This window comes from Amyelois transitella, chromosome 11, assembly GCF_032362555.1.
Source record: "Amyelois transitella isolate CPQ chromosome 11, ilAmyTran1.1, whole genome shotgun sequence".
Taxonomy (NCBI): domain Eukaryota; kingdom Metazoa; phylum Arthropoda; class Insecta; order Lepidoptera; family Pyralidae; genus Amyelois; species Amyelois transitella.
Window position 1 is genome coordinate 1,475,464 of NC_083514.1, and position 20,894 is coordinate 1,496,357.

General features: G+C 39.0%; 1 protein-coding gene and 1 long non-coding RNA gene across 2 annotated transcripts in view; one reads left to right on the forward strand and one right to left on the reverse strand.

Annotated features, from left to right (window-relative positions):
* Window positions 1-20,894, reverse strand: part of LOC106133412 (1-phosphatidylinositol 3-phosphate 5-kinase) — a 48,782-nt gene that overhangs the window by 18,371 nt on the left and 9,517 nt on the right. Inside the window, exons 11-27 of the mRNA XM_060946498.1 lie at window positions 20,722-20,830; window positions 19,929-20,181; window positions 18,676-19,216; window positions 16,536-16,737; window positions 15,122-15,239; window positions 14,433-14,628; window positions 13,705-13,836; window positions 12,455-12,545; window positions 10,477-10,673; window positions 9,813-9,931; window positions 8,467-8,595; window positions 3,756-3,878; window positions 3,047-3,106; window positions 2,913-2,972; window positions 2,691-2,779; window positions 1,878-1,993; window positions 1,360-1,468 (exon numbers count right to left, since the gene is read on the reverse strand). Coding sequence (XP_060802481.1) covers window positions 1,360-1,468; window positions 1,878-1,993; window positions 2,691-2,779; window positions 2,913-2,972; window positions 3,047-3,106; window positions 3,756-3,878; window positions 8,467-8,595; window positions 9,813-9,931; window positions 10,477-10,673; window positions 12,455-12,545; window positions 13,705-13,836; window positions 14,433-14,628; window positions 15,122-15,239; window positions 16,536-16,737; window positions 18,676-19,216; window positions 19,929-20,181; window positions 20,722-20,830 — 2,644 coding nt within the window. The remainder of the gene's footprint in view (window positions 1-1,359; window positions 1,469-1,877; window positions 1,994-2,690; window positions 2,780-2,912; window positions 2,973-3,046; window positions 3,107-3,755; window positions 3,879-8,466; window positions 8,596-9,812; window positions 9,932-10,476; window positions 10,674-12,454; window positions 12,546-13,704; window positions 13,837-14,432; window positions 14,629-15,121; window positions 15,240-16,535; window positions 16,738-18,675; window positions 19,217-19,928; window positions 20,182-20,721; window positions 20,831-20,894) is intronic.
* LOC132902237 (uncharacterized) lies at window positions 35-1,052 on the forward strand. Its single transcript, XR_009657064.1, has 2 exons — window positions 35-184; window positions 292-1,052. It is a non-coding gene; the product is annotated as an uncharacterized LOC132902237 (long non-coding RNA).

Consider the following 20,894-nt stretch of genomic DNA (forward strand, 5'->3'; position numbering starts at 1 on the left):
CAGCGCATACTGCATTTGAAAAAGTAGTCTTAGATCTTGTTGGTCCTTTGGAAAGAGATAATGATAATTATTCTTATATACTAACGTGTCAATGCGAACTGACAAAATATGTAGAAGGTTATCCCTTAATTTCCAAAAAAGCTGATGAAGTAGCAAGATCGTTTGTTAATAATTTTATTCTCAGGTATGGTGTGCCAAAATGTATAGCTACAGATAGAGGGAAGGAGTTTTTATCAGAAATTTTTCAAGAGGTATGTAAATTATTAAATATTAAACAACTCAACTCAACAGCCCACCATCACGAGTCCATAGGAGCTCTGGAAGTCACTCACAAACATTTGAATGCGTTTCTACGTATTCAAACAGAGAATCACCCGGAGATGTGGAGTAAGTGGATTCCTTTTTGGTGTTTCTCTTACAATACAGGAGTTCATACTGAAACAGATTTCACCCCGTACGAGTTGGTGTTTGGTAAGAAATGTTCTCTCCCTAGTAATCTGACAAATGATGTAGAACCTCTTTATAATTATGAGAGCTATCCACATGAATTGAAATACCGTTTGCAACTTTCTCAAAAAGAGGCTAGAAATAATTTGTTAAGAAGTAAGATAAATAGAAAGTATGTGTATGACAAAAATATTAATCCTGTAAGCTATAAGGAAAATGATTTAATTTTAGTAAAAAATAATACACCTAGTAATAAATTAGATAATATATATTTAGGCCCTTATAAAGTTATTAAGGACATACCACCAAACGTAGAGATAATAAATAAGTATGGTAAAATAGACATTGTACATAAAAACCGTACAAAACCTTATTATAAAACGTAAAAAATAGATTATATTTTATCAATTTGACTGTAAAAAAAAAATATATTATATAAATTCATTTTTTTTTTCAATAAGTGCGGTGATGTGAGGTTAGACTAAGTACCTATTTAATCTTCTATTATGTTAATCTTTGTACCACCTATATAATTGTGTTATTCCTTCAAATATAGTAGTATTATTCGAGCATTCACTCGTTTCATTTACCTGACTACGTCACACCCTTATAAAATTTTAGTGCTAATCGATGCTCTTACGGTGAGGGAAAACCTGCACATTCAGGCAAATGAATGTGCAATTTTCTCTGGAAACCCCCGCGCAAAAGATAGTTTCTTATATATAAAATTCTCGTGTCACAATGTTCGTTCCCGTACGCCTCCAAAAGGGCTTGACCGATTCTCATGAAATTTTGTAAACATATTGAGTAGGTCTAAGAATCGGCCATCATCTATTTTTCATACCCACAAAATGCAATACGTTTGCTGGGACAGCAATTTTTATATATATATATATATATATAAGAACTTACCTTGAGTAAAACTTCGAAGTGATCGCTTGACTTGGTTTTGTTAGATTTCTCGCCGTCACTTTTTTCTTTGCTGGTACTTGTCTCCACATCTTCACATTCCGGCTGAGCGCTAAAAAAATGATTATTTTAAGATAATAATTCATTTATTCAGGGTAGACAGAGCCAGCAGTCTTGAAAGAGTGATAGGCCGCGTTCAGCTGATTTTTGGTTTAATGATACAATTGAGATTCAAATAGTGACAGGGTGCCAGCGCATCGCCTAAAAGAAGAATCCCAAGTTTGTTACCCTATCCCGTAATCGCCTTTTACGAAATCCGTAGGAAAGAGAAAATGCTGCAGTGCAGTTTGTTACCGTTTCTTCTGCACTAGTGCTTTAGAAGCGGCAGTAAATTTAATTTTTAGCAATTTATTTGACGTCAACCAATGTTGTGAAACCAAGAGGTATGACAATTATTAAGTGATTATTAAAATGGTCCAGAATGTTAAATAATAATTTTTGAATTCTTTTATGTATTTCACCTTGCCCGCAACGAGCGCTGGTACGCGACGGAGGCGAGCGTGGCGGCGATGACAGAGCCTATCTCGCCGCCTGCCACCACCACCGGCACGCACCCGCCAGATATTATTATACCGCTCTGAAAATAACACCAATATTGTTGAAATTCACATAAATGAAAAAGATATATAAATACTCTATAAAAGAAAAAGTGAGAGTGCGGAGGGAAAGGGCGGAGTGGAAAGACCTAGACGAACGTATCTTGATAAAATTAAGGACGTCCTGGTAAAGGGTCAGGTCAAGAGTACCTGAAACCGCCGAGCTTGCATGAAGAGAGTTATGAATGTGGATGAAGCGAAGGAAGTGTGCAGAGATCGTGGCAAGAGGAAGGATGTAGTCTCTGATTACCCTTCCAGGAAAGAGGCGTGATTTTATGTAGGTATGTTACATACATAAAAGGAAATTTCAGTTTTAGGGTTCCCATAGTCAAATGGCAAAATTTCACAGAAAAATATCCCGACTAATATTATAAATGCGGATGTAAATTCATTTGTTTGTTGCCTCTTCACGCGTTATATTCTGAACCAATATTCTTGAAATTTTGCGTATTAAGAATCTGGAGAAGGATATGGGGTATCCCGGTAAAAACTAAAGTTCCCGAGGGATTTGCGAAAAACTTTCGTTTCGGCTAAAAATTTTTTTTTTAATGACTCAATTAAATCTGTTCTAAACGATTAAAAACTATTATTTGAAAAATATATAAGTATAAAAGTAAGATAAATGTCATACCTAATTTTTATATTATAAAAAAAAGAATTAAACTCCTTAGCAATTACCTGGTGCGAAGGTTGGCTATTGGACAGTAGCTGAGATAGAATCTGTCTCACTGTCTTCTTGTCTCCCTTTTCTTCATCTTCATCGGCGCCTTAGTTTAAAAAAAATACTTTTAGATCAAATATATTTAATTAATGATGAAATTTATCCACTGAAATTTATCCTTTATCTGACTTTTACGATATCAAAAGAGTTAACAAAAGGATCGTAAAAAATGATCTTACCTGTAGATGTGTGTTCTTTCTCAATTTCCTTCGGGTTATCTGCAAACATGTATGTAGTTCCTACATTATTATTACTAACAACTGATATTCATTACAAAACGCATCAAATTTATTTGTAAATCAATAAAATTTACCTTCAACGCTTTCCCCGGCGGAATCTTCTAAGTCAGACTTTTCCCTCTCCTTTTCTTCAACTGAAAATAAATTTAATAAATAGTAAAAATACAAAATAAAGAAAATAAAATATCGAAAAATATTTTAACTATAGAAAAAAATACTTCACTCGTTCGCCAGGAGAATACATACACATCATCACGTCTATATCCCTTACGGGGTAGACAGAGCCAACAGTCCCGAAAAGACTGAAAGGCCACGTTCAGCTGTTTGGCTTTTTGATAGAATTGAGATTCAAATAGTGACAGGTTGCTAGCCCATCGCCTAAAAGAAGAGTCCCAATTTTATAAACCAATTCCTTAGTCGCCTTTTAAGACATCCGTGAGGAAGAGATGGAGAAGTCCTATTCTTTTTTCTATTGGCGCCGGAAACCACACGGCCAGGAGAATAGATTTATAATATAGCTTAGATATACAAAAATTCAAAAAATTTTTACTCATTACTATAGGATACTATTTATCGCTTAATAATTGTCAAAACGTATGGTTCAACAACATTGGTTGACGTCAAATAAATTACTTAAAAACTAAGTTTACTGCCGCTTCCAAGGCGTCAGTGCAGAAGAAGCGGTAACAAACTGCACTGCAGCATTTTCTTCAACAACGTCAACTTCACAATATTAATTAAACTTAGAATAGATAATACAGCTTAGATAAGTAAAGCGGTTACCTGTCTCGACGGTTGGTTTAGGAGTTTTGGTGACCGGACTGGACCATTTGTCCTGGGCATCACGCAGCATCTTCTCTCCCGTTATAATACGATCTGACACGCTCCAAAGACTGCGTACTACCGCTGGAAAAAAAAACGAAATGAAACAAAATAAAGCCGTGTGGTTTTCGGCACTTTAAATTAGTTTTATTGATTATATGTATCTGAATGCTCACACCAACAAATGTACATATTTATTTTAAATGTTTTCTCTGTAAGTGAAATGTAAATTTCTTTGAGAAATAAAGTTCTTTAACCACAGAATGGAACCAATCCATATCTTTCCCGTGGATGACGTAAAAGGGGTCTAGGCGATAGGCTTGCAAACTTGGCATTCACTCTTGTAGGTGAAGGCTAATTGAACCTGTTACTATTTGAATCTCAACTCCATTATAAAACCAAATAATGTGGCGATTAATTTTTTTCTAGACTGTTGGCTTTGCTACCCCGCAATGTATACAGATGTGACTATATGTATTTTATTATTAACTAGCTGTGCCCGCGACTCCGTCCGCGTGGAATAGTTATTTTGGGCGTCATTGATGCCCGCAAGGGTGAATAATTTTCCCTGGTTTTTTTCACATTTTCCATTATTTCCTAGCTCCTAATAGCGTGATGTAATATAGCCTAAAGCCTTCCTCGATAAGTGGTCTATTCAACACAAAAAGAATTTGTCAATTCGAACAAGTAGTTCCTGAGATTGGAGCGTACAAACAAACAAACAAACTCTTCAGCTTTATAATATTAGTATAGATATACTATATGTATTCATTAAATAATAGGACATTGATGATTCTCTTGGGTACAAGCGAATTCCAATCATTAATTATAAAATATAGTATCGTTGACTAAATATCCTGTAACACAAGTTTCGAACTCACGAGGTTGTCTCAAACTGTGTAATCCAATCCCGTATATATTTAATTCTTTATTTCTACACCACCAAGGTGTGTAGTGTGTGTGCCGTGTGGTTCCCGGCACCAATACAAAAAAGAATAGAACCACTCCATCTCTTTCCCATGGATGTCGTAAAAGGCGACTAAGGGATGGGCTCACAAACTTGGAATTCTTTTTTAGGCAATGGGCTAGCAACATGTCACTATTCGAATCTCAATTCTTTCATTAAGCCAAATAGCCGAACGTGGCCATTCAGTCTTTTCCAGACTGTTGGCTCTGTCTTCAGATATAGACGTGACCATAAATAAATAAATAAATACTTACGGGACAAATTACACATATTGAGTTAGCCTCGAAGTAAGTTCGAGACTTGTGTTACGAGATACTAACTCAACGATACTATATTTTTGTAATAAATACTTATATAGATCAACATCCAAGACCCAGGCCAATCAGAAAAAGTTCTTTTCTCATCATGCCCTGGCCGGGATTCGAACCCGGGACCTCTGGTGTCACAGACAAGCGTACTGCCGCTGCGCCACAGAGGCCGTCCATGTGTATGCATCACGGGCGTAGTCAGGTTTTGGTATCGGGGGGGGTTCAAGAAAATAAAAAGACCAAAAGTACATAAAATAATCCTTATATTCATAAGAAAATGGAGAATTTGGGAAGTTCTTTTTTGAGCAGTGGTACAGTATCGACTATATAAAAAAATGCCTTTCTCTTATAAACGCATTACAGAATTAATCTTCTGTTTTTCTTTTTAAATATATCCACTACTTCATTCGCGTCAATTTCTATCATATAGTGAATGTTCATGAGAGCCAAGCCATTCAATCTGTTTTCACTTGTTGTGTTTCTCAAGTAGTTTTTAAGTCTTCTTAGGCTTGAAAAAGTCCTTTCTGGGGTAGCAGTGGAAACAGGTATGGTCGCCAATATTTGCAACAATGTGTAAATATTTGGATATAGTTTTTGGTCGCAGTTATCTAAGCATTCCAGAGCTGATTTTGGAATAGGGGATGTGAGAGTCATGGCTGCTTTCCACACTTCAAGTTCTGCTTTGACAACAGATGAACATTTTTCGGGCAGCACTGTCGAATACATACAAAATGCCTCTTCAATTTCACAACTGGTCGCAAAATTTGACGGTAACACACAAGATAGTGCCGATACTACTTTACGGTGTTTTATAAACCTCTCAATCAATTGTTGTATTGTATGGTCGAGAAAAGGGATGAATAAATTTAATTTATAATACGTGGATATATCCGACGCAGGAATATTTGAGCGATTCAGCTGCCTTCCGACAATACGTGGCATAAGCAGTATACCACCATTTTCTTCGAGCAACACCTTTGCTTCTTCATATAGATGGAGATACTCTTCGTCAACTTTGTCTCTTAAAAGTTGCAAAGCATTAATAACATTATCAACGTGGCTGAATGCTGTTATGAGGTCTGCGTTAACTGTCTGCAGTTGCTTTGACAGCGACAATGTATAGCTCATAACTTTTTGAAGAATTACTAGGCACATAACAAAATTCGAAGATCGAAGTGTGTTAAGCATTTGGACGGCTTGTTGCGATGTTTCTTTATTGTGGCTAGATTGGAGTTCTTCGAGAGCATGCACAATCGCTGAATAAATTTCTTTAAATCTTATAACGGCTTCATGCTTATGAACCCACCGTGTTTCACACATTGCAAGCAAGCTTTTTTGATGATCAGCCGGTAACAAATCCCTAATTTTTTCTTTCAGAACAGCAGTGCGTTGAGCCGAATGTCTAAAGTAGGAACCAACAGATTGTACGATTCCAACGCAGTTTCGTACTTCTGCTTGAGAACATGAGTCGGCAATAGCGAGATTGAGAGAGTGTGCACTACAATGTACATAAAGAGCAAGAGGACAGTCTTGACGAATAAATGCTTGGGCACCGTGCAAATACCCACTCATAGCTGCAGCTCCATCGTAACCTTGACCAACCACATGAGAACAATCAAGTCCATGCTTTTTCAGAGCTGTAATTATAAGATTTGCAAGACCGGATCCTGTCACGTCAACAGTTGGAATATACTCTAAAAACATCTCCTTAACTTTATGTTGTTTCGCATCTTTTGAATCAACATATCGCAAGCACAATGAGACTTGCTCCATACGCGCAATGTCAGTTGTCTCGTCAGCGAGAATCGAAAAAAAAATAGCTTCCTTTACTTCGTTAATGATCTTGTGTTGAATAATTTCACCACAAATGTCAATTATTTCATTTTGGATTTGTGGGCTCGTGTAAAGGGCATTCTTCTGAGAAGTGATCAAATGCTCCGAAAGATCTTTATCCCCAGATTCGGCTGCGTACCGCAATAGAGCTCGAAAATTACCCTCATTCTGAAGTGGTTGTTCAGACTCCGGTGTAACGTGAATCCGTCCCGAATCAGTTTTACCTCTTAAAGGTATACCTTGTTTGCCGCAAAAAATTATTCCTTTTACGATGGGGATTAGTTTTTTTCGATTTTCTTGTTGCTGTCTTTTTCTTTCAGAAGACAACTGCTCATCAACTGAAACAACCTGAGAAGACATTACTTTTAGGAAGTTATCTGCGAGTTCCAAATTTCGTTTGTGATATCCTGATTTTGCATGAGTTTCAAATATTTCTAATGCATTCTTCCACTTGCAAAAAGGATCGGTTACAAGCTGGCCGACCCGCTGATGGCCCCCTTTACCTTCATCAAGCGAACGTCTCATTACGACGCAAATTCTACAATATGCTCCACTTTTATACTCAGAATATGCCAACCAGGGGAATCTTTCCATCCATTTCATTTGAAAGCGCAAATTTCGTTTTGTAGAAATGGGAAACTTGTAATCTTGAGGTGGAGTCCAAGGCTCTTTTAAAATTTGGGCCTTTAGATATTCATTCTCGATATTGTCTTCAGTCGCATAAAAACCAACATCCAATTTAGAAGAATGTGAAGATGACGTAACAGATGAGCTGGTGCTGCTGCTGGTCGGTTCTAGGCTAAGTGAAGGGTCGGTAGTGGTAGGTATAAAACAGGGCGCTGGCGACACCACCGACTCGGTCTCGACATTGGATACCGTAAATGAAGTCGAAGGCTCGCTTGTGATCACAATTTTATTGTCAGCATGCAAACTAGTTGTTGGTCCCAAATTCTCTTGTTTACGGGTAGCCGGTGAACCACACCACTTTTTCCAATACTCCATACCTTTAAGTTTATCGCCTTTTCTTTTCTTTTTCTCCATTTTCTCGTAATCTAAAATAATAAAAAAATACTATCTATTTATTTATCTAACCAGCAATAAGTACACCCATCCATGAGAATTAATAATTAATTAATTCTCATTTTATTAGTATTGCTATTTTAAACGTAATAAGTAGTGGAAATTATAAATCTACTTACGTATCACAAAAATGACAAAATAACCTCTAATAATAGTCACTGTAAATTATTGTCCTCTGCTTTACTACTCTCACTCGATGATCGTTGGTAAATGAACACGACACGACAAGTGCGTGCGCGTGGGATACGAAACGGCACGAAAATATACGAAGGTTACCGAATGCGATCGGTTAAACGATTGTGTGTGACGAAGCGCGGGCCGGGTGATAGAATCCAACCAAACCACATACCTATCTTAGCGTAAGAATGGGAATGGATGAGATGTTAATCTTAACTTTTCGGGGGGGGTTTAAACCCCCAGAACCCTCCCCCTGGCTACGCCCGTGGTATGCATGCATGTACCAAGGTGTGCGGGGTCGACTTACCCGCTTGCGTGGTGTGCCCGCCGAGACTGTCCGCGGTTAACGCGAGGTGAATTTGTTCCATGTGCTGTTTGAAAGTCTGGTAATCAGTTTCCGCCTCGCTGTCGGAAACCCCGCTGAAGGTTTCATGACCTGATGATGATATTTTTTTATTAAAAAAAAAATAATTAAAATATGTTTGGCTTTGGTTACAGACTGGAACAAGCTTCCTACGAGTGTCATAACTGCTCCTTCAGTCAATTGTTTCAAGAATCGGCTAGACAAACTTTAAAAATCTCCAAGCATCAAAATTCACACGCATCAGCTTAATGAGCTGCTAGTGTGTTTAAAGTAGATAATAATAATAATTATTATTATTATTTGGCTGTTCCATATGTGTGCACTAAAGAGAGAAATGCCCGAAATTTCCGAGGTTATAGGAATCAAAGGGGTTTTAAATAAAACCGGCTAAGCGCGAGTCGAACGAAAGGTTCCGTACCATCGTCACGTTCGTTACTTAAATATCAATATTTTTTATATTTTAATTTCTACCTGTTTATTTAAAACCACCAAAAAAATTGCTGAACAATTACATTTTTGGCATGAGATCGCTTTAATAATTACTTTAATGTTATTAAATTATTTATTTTTAAGTTTAATATGCAAATTTTAAGTGTCTACCTCTTACCATAATTAATATTGAGCCGAAAATAACCACGTATATTAAATGAATACCCTTAATTTTTATTTTTAACCTTTACCAGCAACGAAAACACATTATTTGTGAAAATTTCAACTTTCTAGCTATCACCGTTTATGAGATACAGTCTGGAGACAGACAGACGGACAAACAGATAGCGGCGCCTTCTAAATAGAGTCCTATTTTTAAAAGTGATACTAAATAGCTATTTTAACTAGAGATGCGACGAATAGTGATTTCACCGAATACCGAATATCCGGCCGTATCCGAAGCGCCGAATATTCGTCTCGGGAAACACGCGTAACACGCAGCGACTATAATTACTGAATTCTTTAATAAATACTTATATTTTTTTTAACTATTTGAATCTCAATTTTATCATTAATCCAAATAGCTGAACATGGCCATTCAGTCTTTTCAAGACTAGTGGCTCTGTCTACCCCGCAAGGGATATAGACGTGACCATATGTATGTATTTTTTAAGCAAAAATTATCTTTTTTTTCAGTTTTAACCGTTGAGCCGAATACCGAATAATAAATTACTATTCTGCGGAATACTTGAAAATATGACCGAACACCGAATAGTTACCGAATATTCGTTGTATCTCTAATTTAAACCACTCGGCTGTGACATGTAAACATTTACCGATTTAAGAAGACAGAGAGTTACCTTTATGCATCAGATCGTTCAATTGCTGTATGAGCGTTTCCCTCATCTGTTTAGTGTCGTATCTCGTCGCTATCACCTCCGGCGGCAGCTCGATGTCGAATGTCGAGATTTTGTCGTACCTGCATTTGGAAATATATTATTTAGTCTAGAATTAGTGAGGATTTTTGTATTCGTGTTTTTTTTATTTAGTACGCGTTATGAGTATAGATGGGCGAAGGAAGGTATGCAAAGATCGTGGCAAGTGGAAAGAGGTAGTCTCTGCGTACCCCTCCGGGATAGAGGCGTGATTTTATGTACCTATGTATGTATGTATGGGCATATGCCCGGCCATTTAAGGCAAATTGGGAAAATTCCCAATAAATGCCCAGATGCCGTGTGGTTCCCGGCACCAATCCAAAAAAGAATAGGACCATTCCATCTCTTCCCATGGATGTCGTAAAAGGCGACTAAGGGATAGGCTTACAAACTTGGGATTCATTTTCAGGCGATGTGCTAGCAACCTGTCACTATTTGAATCTCAATTCTATCATTAAGCCAAATAGCTGAACGTGGCCATTCAGTCCTTTCAAGACTGTTGGCTCTGTCTACCCCGCAAGGGATATAGACGTGAACATATGTATGTATAAATGTCCAAAGGGAAGGAATGGGGCGGGCGGCCACTGACCTGAGCACGGCGGTGGTGAGGCCGGCGCAGAAGGCGTGCGCGTGCGCGTGCAGCGGGTGCGCGCAGGCGCGGCGCGGGCGGGCGGCGCGCGCGCGCAGCCGCACGTAGCCCGCCAGCGACAGCGCCAGCGCGCGCGCGCACAGCGCCACCGCCCGCCCGCGCGCGCCGCAGCGCTGGCAGCGCGACCAGAACCTCACCTGTCAGAGATATCCTCTATCCTATACTCTACATACACACTCGCATTAACAGGGATGTACTATACGCCACAAGTCACTAAAATAGTCTCGCGACGCTATCAGTCAAAAACAGCGAAAAACCTAAATCGTGCAAGCAAAGATTTCACGAATTGGAGCGTATACAGGATGACATTTAAAACAACTGCATCCTTTTAAACATAAGCTATACCCATGCTTCTGAGCCGTTTGAGCCTATTTTTATTTAAATTAAACGTCATCATATACGTCACACGCTTTATTAAAGACCAATACCTACTATAAAAAGAAATTAAAACTAAACATGTAAATTGACCTCTGAATCTTACGCGTCGCTTTTCCGCCTGCCGGGGTGATATGACGTATTTAGGATCGTGGATTTTGATACTTTAATTTTTTTCGTACTTTCTGAAATATGAACCGATAATTTTCTTTTAACGTTTTTAAATATCCTTTAGATTAGTACACTTAACAGTTAAATTTATGCAGTTGAATTAAAAGTCAACCTGTATACAACCTCCGACACAACACCATCGGAGCCACGGTTCGCCAGGCATAACACCTAGCAAAAGATCTTCCCTTTGGTGGCGGTGGAGCCGAATCATCGCTCCCGCTACAAAAGGGAAACGTTTAGAAGATAAAAAGAAAATTTAAGACAATATATTCTCTCTCTCTCTTTTTTTTACGTATTTTCAATTGCACCCTCCACACCACAATACTACGGTTAGTTTGATATCATATACATATTGTGAACGCGTGGTCTTTTAATATGATTTACTTTAAATTCTCATAAGCAATATCATTGTATGTCATCGCATGTTCTCAAAGTAATGTATTAGTAATTCATTAAAATATATTTTCTCTTGTATAAATACATAAATTACTTTTTTTTAATTTATTTACTAATTTATGTACACAGAAAACATCGAGACTGATAAGCACAAGAAACAAAATTACAAAGATTCTGCTTATTATAAAAGAAATCTCTTCCAGTTATTTGATTCATTCTTCTTCTTTCCTTTCTTTTTAATTATTCGTATTAAAATATGGATTTTTTATAGTATTTTTTACACCCGTTTGTTACTGCTTGTAGGTACTACACTGACGCTGTGGACGCAGCACTAAACTTACTTTTAAGTTATTTATTCAACGTCAACTAGTGTTGTGAAGCCAAAAAATATGTGATGCTCAATATGTCCCATAATAATGAATAAAAATTTGGAATTTTACTTAATTGAGTCAGGTTTATCTGCTCCCGCCCGGCATTAGCAACCTTTACATGAAAACCAACCAATATCAGATTATCATTTAACATCCGCTTGCCTGAATATTATGACTATGAGCAATGGAACTAATGTAATATATACACACATAAACGATACGCCCTTTACGATATCCATGGGAAAGAGGTGGGCATCGACATCTATTGGTGCCATGATCATACATGGTAATTACTTAATTATCATTGACGTCCGATGAAAATGTTGCAGTGTAGTTTGTTCCGCCGCTTCTTCTACACATGCGCTTTGGAAGCGGTAGTAGTTATAGTTAGATTTTAGTTATATGACGTCAATAAGTGAATGAATGAATGAATGATTTATTATGCATTGAATGAGTCATAATACAGTTGTTACATTTGTTTTAAAGCACTTAACATTCAGCCGCAGTTGGCATGCAAAATATAGTTTTATAATACAAAAGTGATACCTTGTATTTAATTTTAAAAATAAATCTATTCTATTCTATTCTATCATCTTTATGTTTACCTGTTTGTTCGTGTCCTCCTTCACTTTGTCCACATTGCTGTGACCCACGGTGTTGCAAGATATTGTGATACACACGTCGCCGTGAACAAATCTAGACGGTTACAGAAAATATACAAATTATATATCTATATGGACGACATCTTCCAAGGCATATAAGTAAACTAGAGGCCGCCCGCGACTTCGTCCGCATGGAAACCCTATCAATCCCGCGGAAACTCTGGGATAAAAAGTAGCCTATGTGTTATTCTGGGTCTTCAGCTACCTACATACCAAATTTCATGGTAATCGGTTCAGTAGTTTTTGCGTGAAAGAGTAACAAACATCCATACATCCATACAAACTTTCGCCTTTATAATAGTAGTAGGATGATCTGCAGAATAATTCCATTGTGAATATTTGGATTGTGTACAAAGATGTATACGATTTTAACGTATGTCATTTGAAACAATTTATTATTTATAAATCTATAAAGCTGAAGAGTTTGTTTGTTTGAACGCGCTAATATTAGGAACTACTGGTTCGAATTGAAAAATTATTTTTGTGTTGAAAAGACCATTTATCGAGAAAGGATTTAGGCTATATAACATCACGCTGCAACTATAACGAGCAAAGAAATAATGGAATATGTAAGAAAAAAACAAGGAAAATTATTCATCATTGAGGGCTTCAATGATGCCCGAAATAACTATTCCACGCGGACGAAATCGCGGGCACAGCTAGTATCAAATAAATAAACATACATGGATACAATATAAATGATAGTGGATGCGTCACGACGACAACGACAGGTTATAACTATGTACTTACTATTTTCTTGTTACTGTGTTAATTTCTATGCAATAAAGATATTACATACACAAACATATGGTCACGTCTATATCCCTTGCGGGGTAGACAGAGCCAACACTCTTGAACAGACTGAATGGCCACGTTCAGCTATTTGGCTTAACGATAGAATTGAGATTCAACTAGTGACAGGTTGCTAGCCCATCGCCTAAAAAATAATCCCAAGTTTGTAAGCCTATCCCTTAGTCGCTTTTTACGACATCCATGGGAAAGAGATGGAGTGGGCCTATTCTATCTTTTTTGTATTGGGAACCACACGGCACATAAAGATATTACACACAAACAAACAAACAGGTAACGTCTCTCACTCCCCTCTTAAAACCTGATAAGAATTTACTATCACGTACATCTGACGGTAAACAGTTCCACAATCTGACAGCCTGGACAGAAATATAGTGGCTCACCTTCTAATATGCTGGTTCATAGGCACCTGACAGTTGGTGGAAGGACATTTGTAGTCAGGATTGAAGCAGTATTTCTCCAAAAAAGCGCCGAGCGATATGTCGTGGCGTCCATACATCTCCATTGTCACAATCCTGGTAAAAAGAAAAATACCCAACTTAATGCGAAAGTAAGTTTATTTGTTTGATAATTCGTTCCCTAAGTTTGTATCAAAACTATTTTCTGATGTCATTCGAAAGCGAGCTCCGCTCGGTCACCCAGGTTTGGTACTATTTCTTAAATGATTTACTTTGCAATAAACTGAATAATACTTATTTTTTTTTATTCCAGTAACTGTATTTAACAAAGCTGATTTTAAACTTCGCGTTACATTATACTTGATTGATATATTATATTATTTATAAATAGATTTTTATCATGTTTTTTTTTTCATGCCGTGTGGTTGCCGGCACCAATATAAAAAGAATAGGACCACTGGCTCTCTTTCCTATGGATGTCGTAAAAGGTGACTAAGGGACAGGATTATAAACTTGCGATTCTTCTTATAGGCGATGGGCTAGCATCCTGTCACTATTTGAATCTCAATTCTACCATCAAGCCAAAAAGCTAAACGTGGCCTATCAGCCTTTTTAAGACTGCTGGCTCTGTCTACCCCGCAAGGGATAAAGACGTTCTCATATGTATGTATGTATGTTTTTTTCTTCCACAAACAAACAAACGCTAAACTTACCAAGGATTTACACAGAAGTCGGGTACATTAGCGGACTTGTTGCTGTAACTGTATAACAGTAAACTCATTCTCTGATGGTTCTCCGGGGCAAGGGGGTCGAGTGGTTCACTCTCCTGTTTCTCGAGTGGTACTGAATCAGGTTCCAGCTGTTTGTGGTTCTTTTTTACTACCGACGGCTTGTATAGAGGGCAGGTCACTGGAAAATTGGTATAACTTGAATCGTAATCATAATCATTTATTCTTTTATAGACTTACAAACTTTGTATTCTTTTTTAAGGCGATGGGCTGGCAACCTGTCACTATTTAAATCTCAATTCTATCATTAAGCCAAATAGCTGAACGTGGCCGATCAGTCTTTTCAAGACTGTTGGCTCTGTCTACCCCTCAAGGGATATAGACGTGACCATATGTATGTATTAAAATCACGCCTCTTTCCCGGAGGGATAGGCAGAAACTACCCTTTCCACATGCCACGACCTCTGCATACTTCCTTCGCTTCATCCACATTCATAACTCACTTCATGCAAGCTCAGCGGTTTCGGGTACTCTTGACCTGACCCTTTGCTGGAATATGCAGCATTTTCACCGGACGTCAATTTACAAATATAGGATCTCTTAAATCTAAATCGTGGACGAATGCACATTACATAAATACATATATGTACATTAAAGAGTAAAATAGAGCTTACTTTTATGTGCGTCGGCGACGATCCGACATCCAGTAGCGCGGTAGTGCGCCAGCGCAGCTCTGTTGGCGGGGTCGTCCGCTGGAGACGAAATGGGGTTCTTAATGAACGGATGCATCTCCTGAAACAAATATCAGACGTGGGATCTGACTTCTTCTTAAATTTAAGAGCTAACTCTTGTCGGTGGAGTTAAGTGAAGCGTCCTCCATTCATGTAGATAGACTATATCAATTAAATTAGGATACAAAAAGTATTCTACTTTTGAATCCTTCTTGACCAAGCGAGCAAAGCAAGGTCTATCAATTAAGTTGGAGAAGAAATAAATTTTTGTATGTATGTATGTTTATAACGCTATAACTTTAGAGCAGTTAGTCTGATTTTGATGAAATTTAAAATGTACATATGTAAGAACTGTCAATAGAATTTTAAAGTTTGTATGTCAAAATCGGTTAAGTCGTTTAGTCACAATTTTGTAAATAACGAAAAAGTTCGTGAGATCTAAGTTCGCGATGAACAAGTACTGCCGTGTGATTTAAGATTAGAACCACTCCTTATCTTTCCCATGGGTATTGTAAAAGGCTATTTATGGATAGACTTATAAACTGATGAGATTCCTCTGGTAATCGATGGTCTAGCAAACTGTCACTATTTGAATCTCAAATCCATCATACAACCAAACGTGGCTTATCAGTCTTTTCAAAACTGTTGGCTCAGTCTTCCCCGCAAGGGATATAGACTTGACTATATGTATGTAACTAGTATCTTTATTAAAACATACGTACTATGAGGTACGGCGAGGGATAACGTAAGACTAACAACCGAATGGGTTACAGGTTCGTTTATTAATGAATCATTATCGTGAATACATTTTCTTATGTACCTACTATATGAATGTATCTAAATTTTCTTATATACTATATGTATGTATAATGTATCTAGGTTATAGATATCTTATAAATAGACAATACACTTATATTAACGTGTCACATACCACACGCCCTCATTAAAAAAAATAACAACTATTTTTTTAACAGATATAGGACTTAGTTCTATTCTTAAGGAACACTTCTTCTTTCCTGTTCTTTAAAATTTTTACGTTTACAGACACATCTTCCAAAACTTTAAACGGTCCTGAATAACCACAGTATGTTTAGCCACAAGAATAGAATAGAATAGGATAGGACAGGACAGGACAGGACAGGACAGGACAGGACAGGACAGGACAGGACAGGACAGGACAGGACAGGACAGGACAGTACAGGACAGGACAGCATAGGACTGGACAGGACAGGACAGGACAGGACAGGACAGGACAGGACAGGACAGCATAGGACAGGATAGGATAGGATAGGATTTATTTACAAAACAAGGTATCACTTATTGACGTCACATCACTTAAACAACCGTAAGAACATACCTTCATGACGACAGCGGGCAGCCGAGGCTCGCTCAGCGGCCGGGGGTCGGCGCGGGGCGCGGGCGGGCGGGCGCGGGGTATGGCGGGAGCCCGCGGCAGGAACGCGCGCAGCGGGCTCCGCTTGCCCGCCTCCGTCTCCAGGAACGGCGCCGGGATCATCACGTTGGGAGACATCGATAGCACCACGTCGTCTGTCGACCACCTGGGGTGTGATGTGTGGGTGCTTTATTGAATGAGGACGAATGATATAAACATATATATCATATCATTCGTCCTCATTCAATAAAGTATATATATATATATATTGCAGTGCAAGTGCCCAGCACCAATCAAAAAAAGAATAGAACCACTCCATCTCGTTCCCTTGGAAGTCGTAAAAGGCGACTAAGGAATAGGTTTATTAACTTGGGATTGCAGGAACGCGCGCAGCGGGCTCCGCTTGCCCGCCTCCGTCTCCAGGAACGGCGCCGGGATCATCACGTTGGGAGACATCGATAGCACCACGTCGTCTGTCGACCACCTGGGGTGTGATGTGTGGGTGCTTTATTGAATGAGGACGAATGATATAAACATATATATCATATCATTCGTCCTCATTCAATAAAGTATATATATATATATATTGCAGTGCAAGTGCCCAGCACCAATCAAAAAAAGAATAGAACCACTCCATCTCGTTCCCTTGGAAGTCGTAAAAGGCGACTAAGGAATAGGTTTATTAACTTGGGATTGCAGGAACGCGCGCAGCGGGCTCCGCTTGCCCGCCTCCGTCTCCAGGAACGGCGCCGGGATCATCACGTTGGGAGACATCGATAGCACCACGTCGTCTGTCGACCACCTGGGGTGTGATGTGTGGGTGCTTTATTGAATGAGGACGAATGATATAAACATATATATCATATCATTCGTCCTCATTCAATAAAGTATATATATATATATATTGCAGTGCAAGTGCCCAGCACCAATCAAAAAAAGAATAGAACCACTCCATCTCGTTCCCTTGGAAGTCGTAAAAGGCGACTAAGGAATAGGTTTATTAACTTGGGATTGCAGGAAAGCGCGCAGCGGGCTCCGCTTGCCCGCCTCCGTCTCCAGGAACGGCGCCGGGATTATCACGTTGGGAGACATTGATAGTACCACGTCGTCTGTCGACCACCTGGCGTGTGATGTGTGGGTGCTTTATTGAATATACATATATAATATATATATATTTATATCATTCGTCCTCATTCAATAAAGGATATATATACCTACACTTGCAGTGCAAGTGCCCAGCATCAATCAAAAAAATAATAGAACCACTCCATCTCGTTCCCTTGGAAGTCGTAAAAGGCGACTAAGGAATAGGTTTATTAACTTAGGATTCCTCTTTTAGGCGATGGGCTAGCAACCTGTCACTATTTGAATTTCAATTCTAAAATTTAGCCAAATAGCTGAATGTGGCCAATCAGTCTTTTCAAGATTGTTAGCTCTGCCTACCCCGCAAGGGATATAGACTTGATTATATGTGTGTATGTACATAGAACGAATGATTGATTGGTTAACATTTCTATTGGCGTATTCCTGAAGTGACGTCGGAGTAGACCCTTACGGGGTAGACAGAACCAACAGTGTTGAAAAGACCGAAAGGCCACGTTCAGCTGTAAGGTTTTATAATGTATTTGAGTTTTGAACAGTTATAGGTTGCTAGCCTATTACCTACAAGAAGAAACCCAAGTTAGTTATTCAGCCTAACACTTAGTTGTCGTTTACGACATCCACGAGGAGAAATAGTTGGATGAATACATGGACCCTGGATTGGGTGAGTCAGGTTTTTACACCAAGCGACTCCCATCTGACCTCCGCAACCTTTGCAGGTAAACCCAACTCATTTAGGATCGATCATAGCTACACATCCAGTTGCCTGAATGTGCAGGTTTCCTCACGATGTTTTCCCTCACCGTAAGAGCATCGGTTAGTATTCAGGCTAATGTAAATAACTTTGAAAATAGACATTGGGATTTGAACGTGTGCCTTTCTGCGCATCACGCATTTTAACCGGGCACCTACCACCGAAAAATAAATCGAATCGAGTAAATCTGTATCTAAGAATAAACATACAAGGTCTATTATGAGTTCGTCACTGTCAAAATCAACATACCTATCAATTGTATCATCAGCCTTCAGAGTCACTTCTTCCTTCGCCAAGAACACATCATCATCTATCGACATTGTAGAATGTAGTGGATCGCTGAAGTCCTGAATAGGCACTCCATTAAAGTTCTTCTCACTATCAGTCTTACGCGTATACGACTTCTTCATCAGCGGATCATCGCTTCCCTCGAACATCTTCGCGTCATCATCGTCCACACTACTCAAAACATCAATTTTGTCATTACTAGAATCTTTAGTTTCATCCACGTCATTATCACCGTCGAAAATATCATTTGCGTCATTTATTTTCGACGATTTATCAGTTTCGTTTTCGTCATCGTCGAAAGTCATTCCCGGTTCGGGTAAAGTGGCCCCGATGTCCCCGAAGAAAGCTCTCTCGAGTTTCCAGTTATAAAAGGCTAGGAGTATGAATTTGACCACTTTCTTCACCCGGGTCAGCTCTGCGAGGGAAGCGCCGCGGAGGATGATGCAACAGCCGAGATGCGGCTCCGCGCAATCCTCTAGCACCATTAGTGTTTTGCTTGAATCTGAAAGAGTTTGACATTTTTGTAGCATGTTTGCATATTTTGAATTGTCATATCATAACGGCTGCTGTGGCGCAGCGGTAGTACGCTTGTCTGTGACACCAGGGGTCCCGGATTCTGGCCAGGGCATGATGAGAAAAGAACTTTTTCTGATTGGCCTGGGTCCTGGATGTTTATCTATATAAGTATTTAATATAAAGTATAGTATCGTGAGTTAGTATCTCGTAACACAAGTCTCGAACTTACTTCGAGGCTAACTCAATCTGTGTAATTTGTACCGTATATATTTATATTTATTTATTTAATATCATAATAAAATCACTTTATTGCACCAAGATAAACATGATTTACAGAAATATGTGTATACAGTTCACGTTGTACAAAGGCGGCATTATCGCTATAGCAATTTCTTACAGGCAACCTACTTGTGACGATTTCTCAAATTGAGTACTTTTGTATTAAGAATAACCATATATACTGGTCAAAGAAACATAAGACCTTATATGACATACATACAATCACGTCTTTACTCCTTACGGGGTAAATAGATCCAACAGTCGCGATAAAACTGAAAAGCCACGTTCAGCCGTACGTCTTATTCATGGAATTGAGATTCAAATAGAAACAGGTCACTAGCCCATCGCCTTAAATATAATAGAATCCTTAGTTTATTAGCCATTCCTTTCTTAGCAATACAAACAATCACAACACTCACAATTCTTGACGTAAAATCTCGTCGCAGTCCCCAACTTAGGCGTTCCGATTCTCGCATCGATCGAAGTCACCAAATCGGCTCTGGTGCACCTGGCGGCCCTTCGTAGGGCTCTCTGGGGCACTCCGGTGGCCAGGGCGACCCCCGCCGTGCGTAGGGCGTCCTGAACTCCGCGCCCCACGCTGCCCCCCACCAGCACCACGTCGGGGCGAAGGGCGCAGATGCGTGCCGCGCAACGCACTAAGTATTGCTGTTCCTAAGATTTAGAGTATGTGACGTCATCACCCCTTCTTGGAAATGATAGGGTTTGGAGACCGATTTCACAAAAATAAACTAACTAAGTTGGTAAGTAAGGATTATATACGAAGCGACTCTTATCTAATTTTAGTAACTCTTGACTTCCTACAAAATCTCTTTATTTCTGTGTTACTCACCCCCTACTTTAAGGAGGGGCTGATGATAAACGTTACGCCTCACGTAATCATGCTATTGCCGAATAGTCGTTTCTGTTATCCTAAAGACTGATCATTCTGATTTGGGTGACGAAAGTCAGACGAGGTCAGTCAAGAGATCAGTTATTGATGACATGACCTTTCCACTAATGTTACGTAGTCATTAACGGACCAAGGACACAACCAGACAAAAACCAAGTCGCTAATAATAGACAGACATACCTACAAAAACTACGAATTACCTTTATCTGACTGTTACAATACTCATTTTTTTTAAATTGATTAGTTACAAAAACAAGTGATCCCCAGCTGTGGGACAAGGATGGCTAGATAAAAAGACTCACTTGCAACAAAACTGGCTCCAAAGAGGTCAATTTTCCCTCCACCCGCTGGTAGGCAATTGAGCAGTCCAGCAACAAGACTGTGGGGTCAGATATGTCCTGGGGCATGCCCCTGTAACAACCATAGCAAGGTTTGGTTAATCGATAAAACATACATACATAAAATCACATCTCTT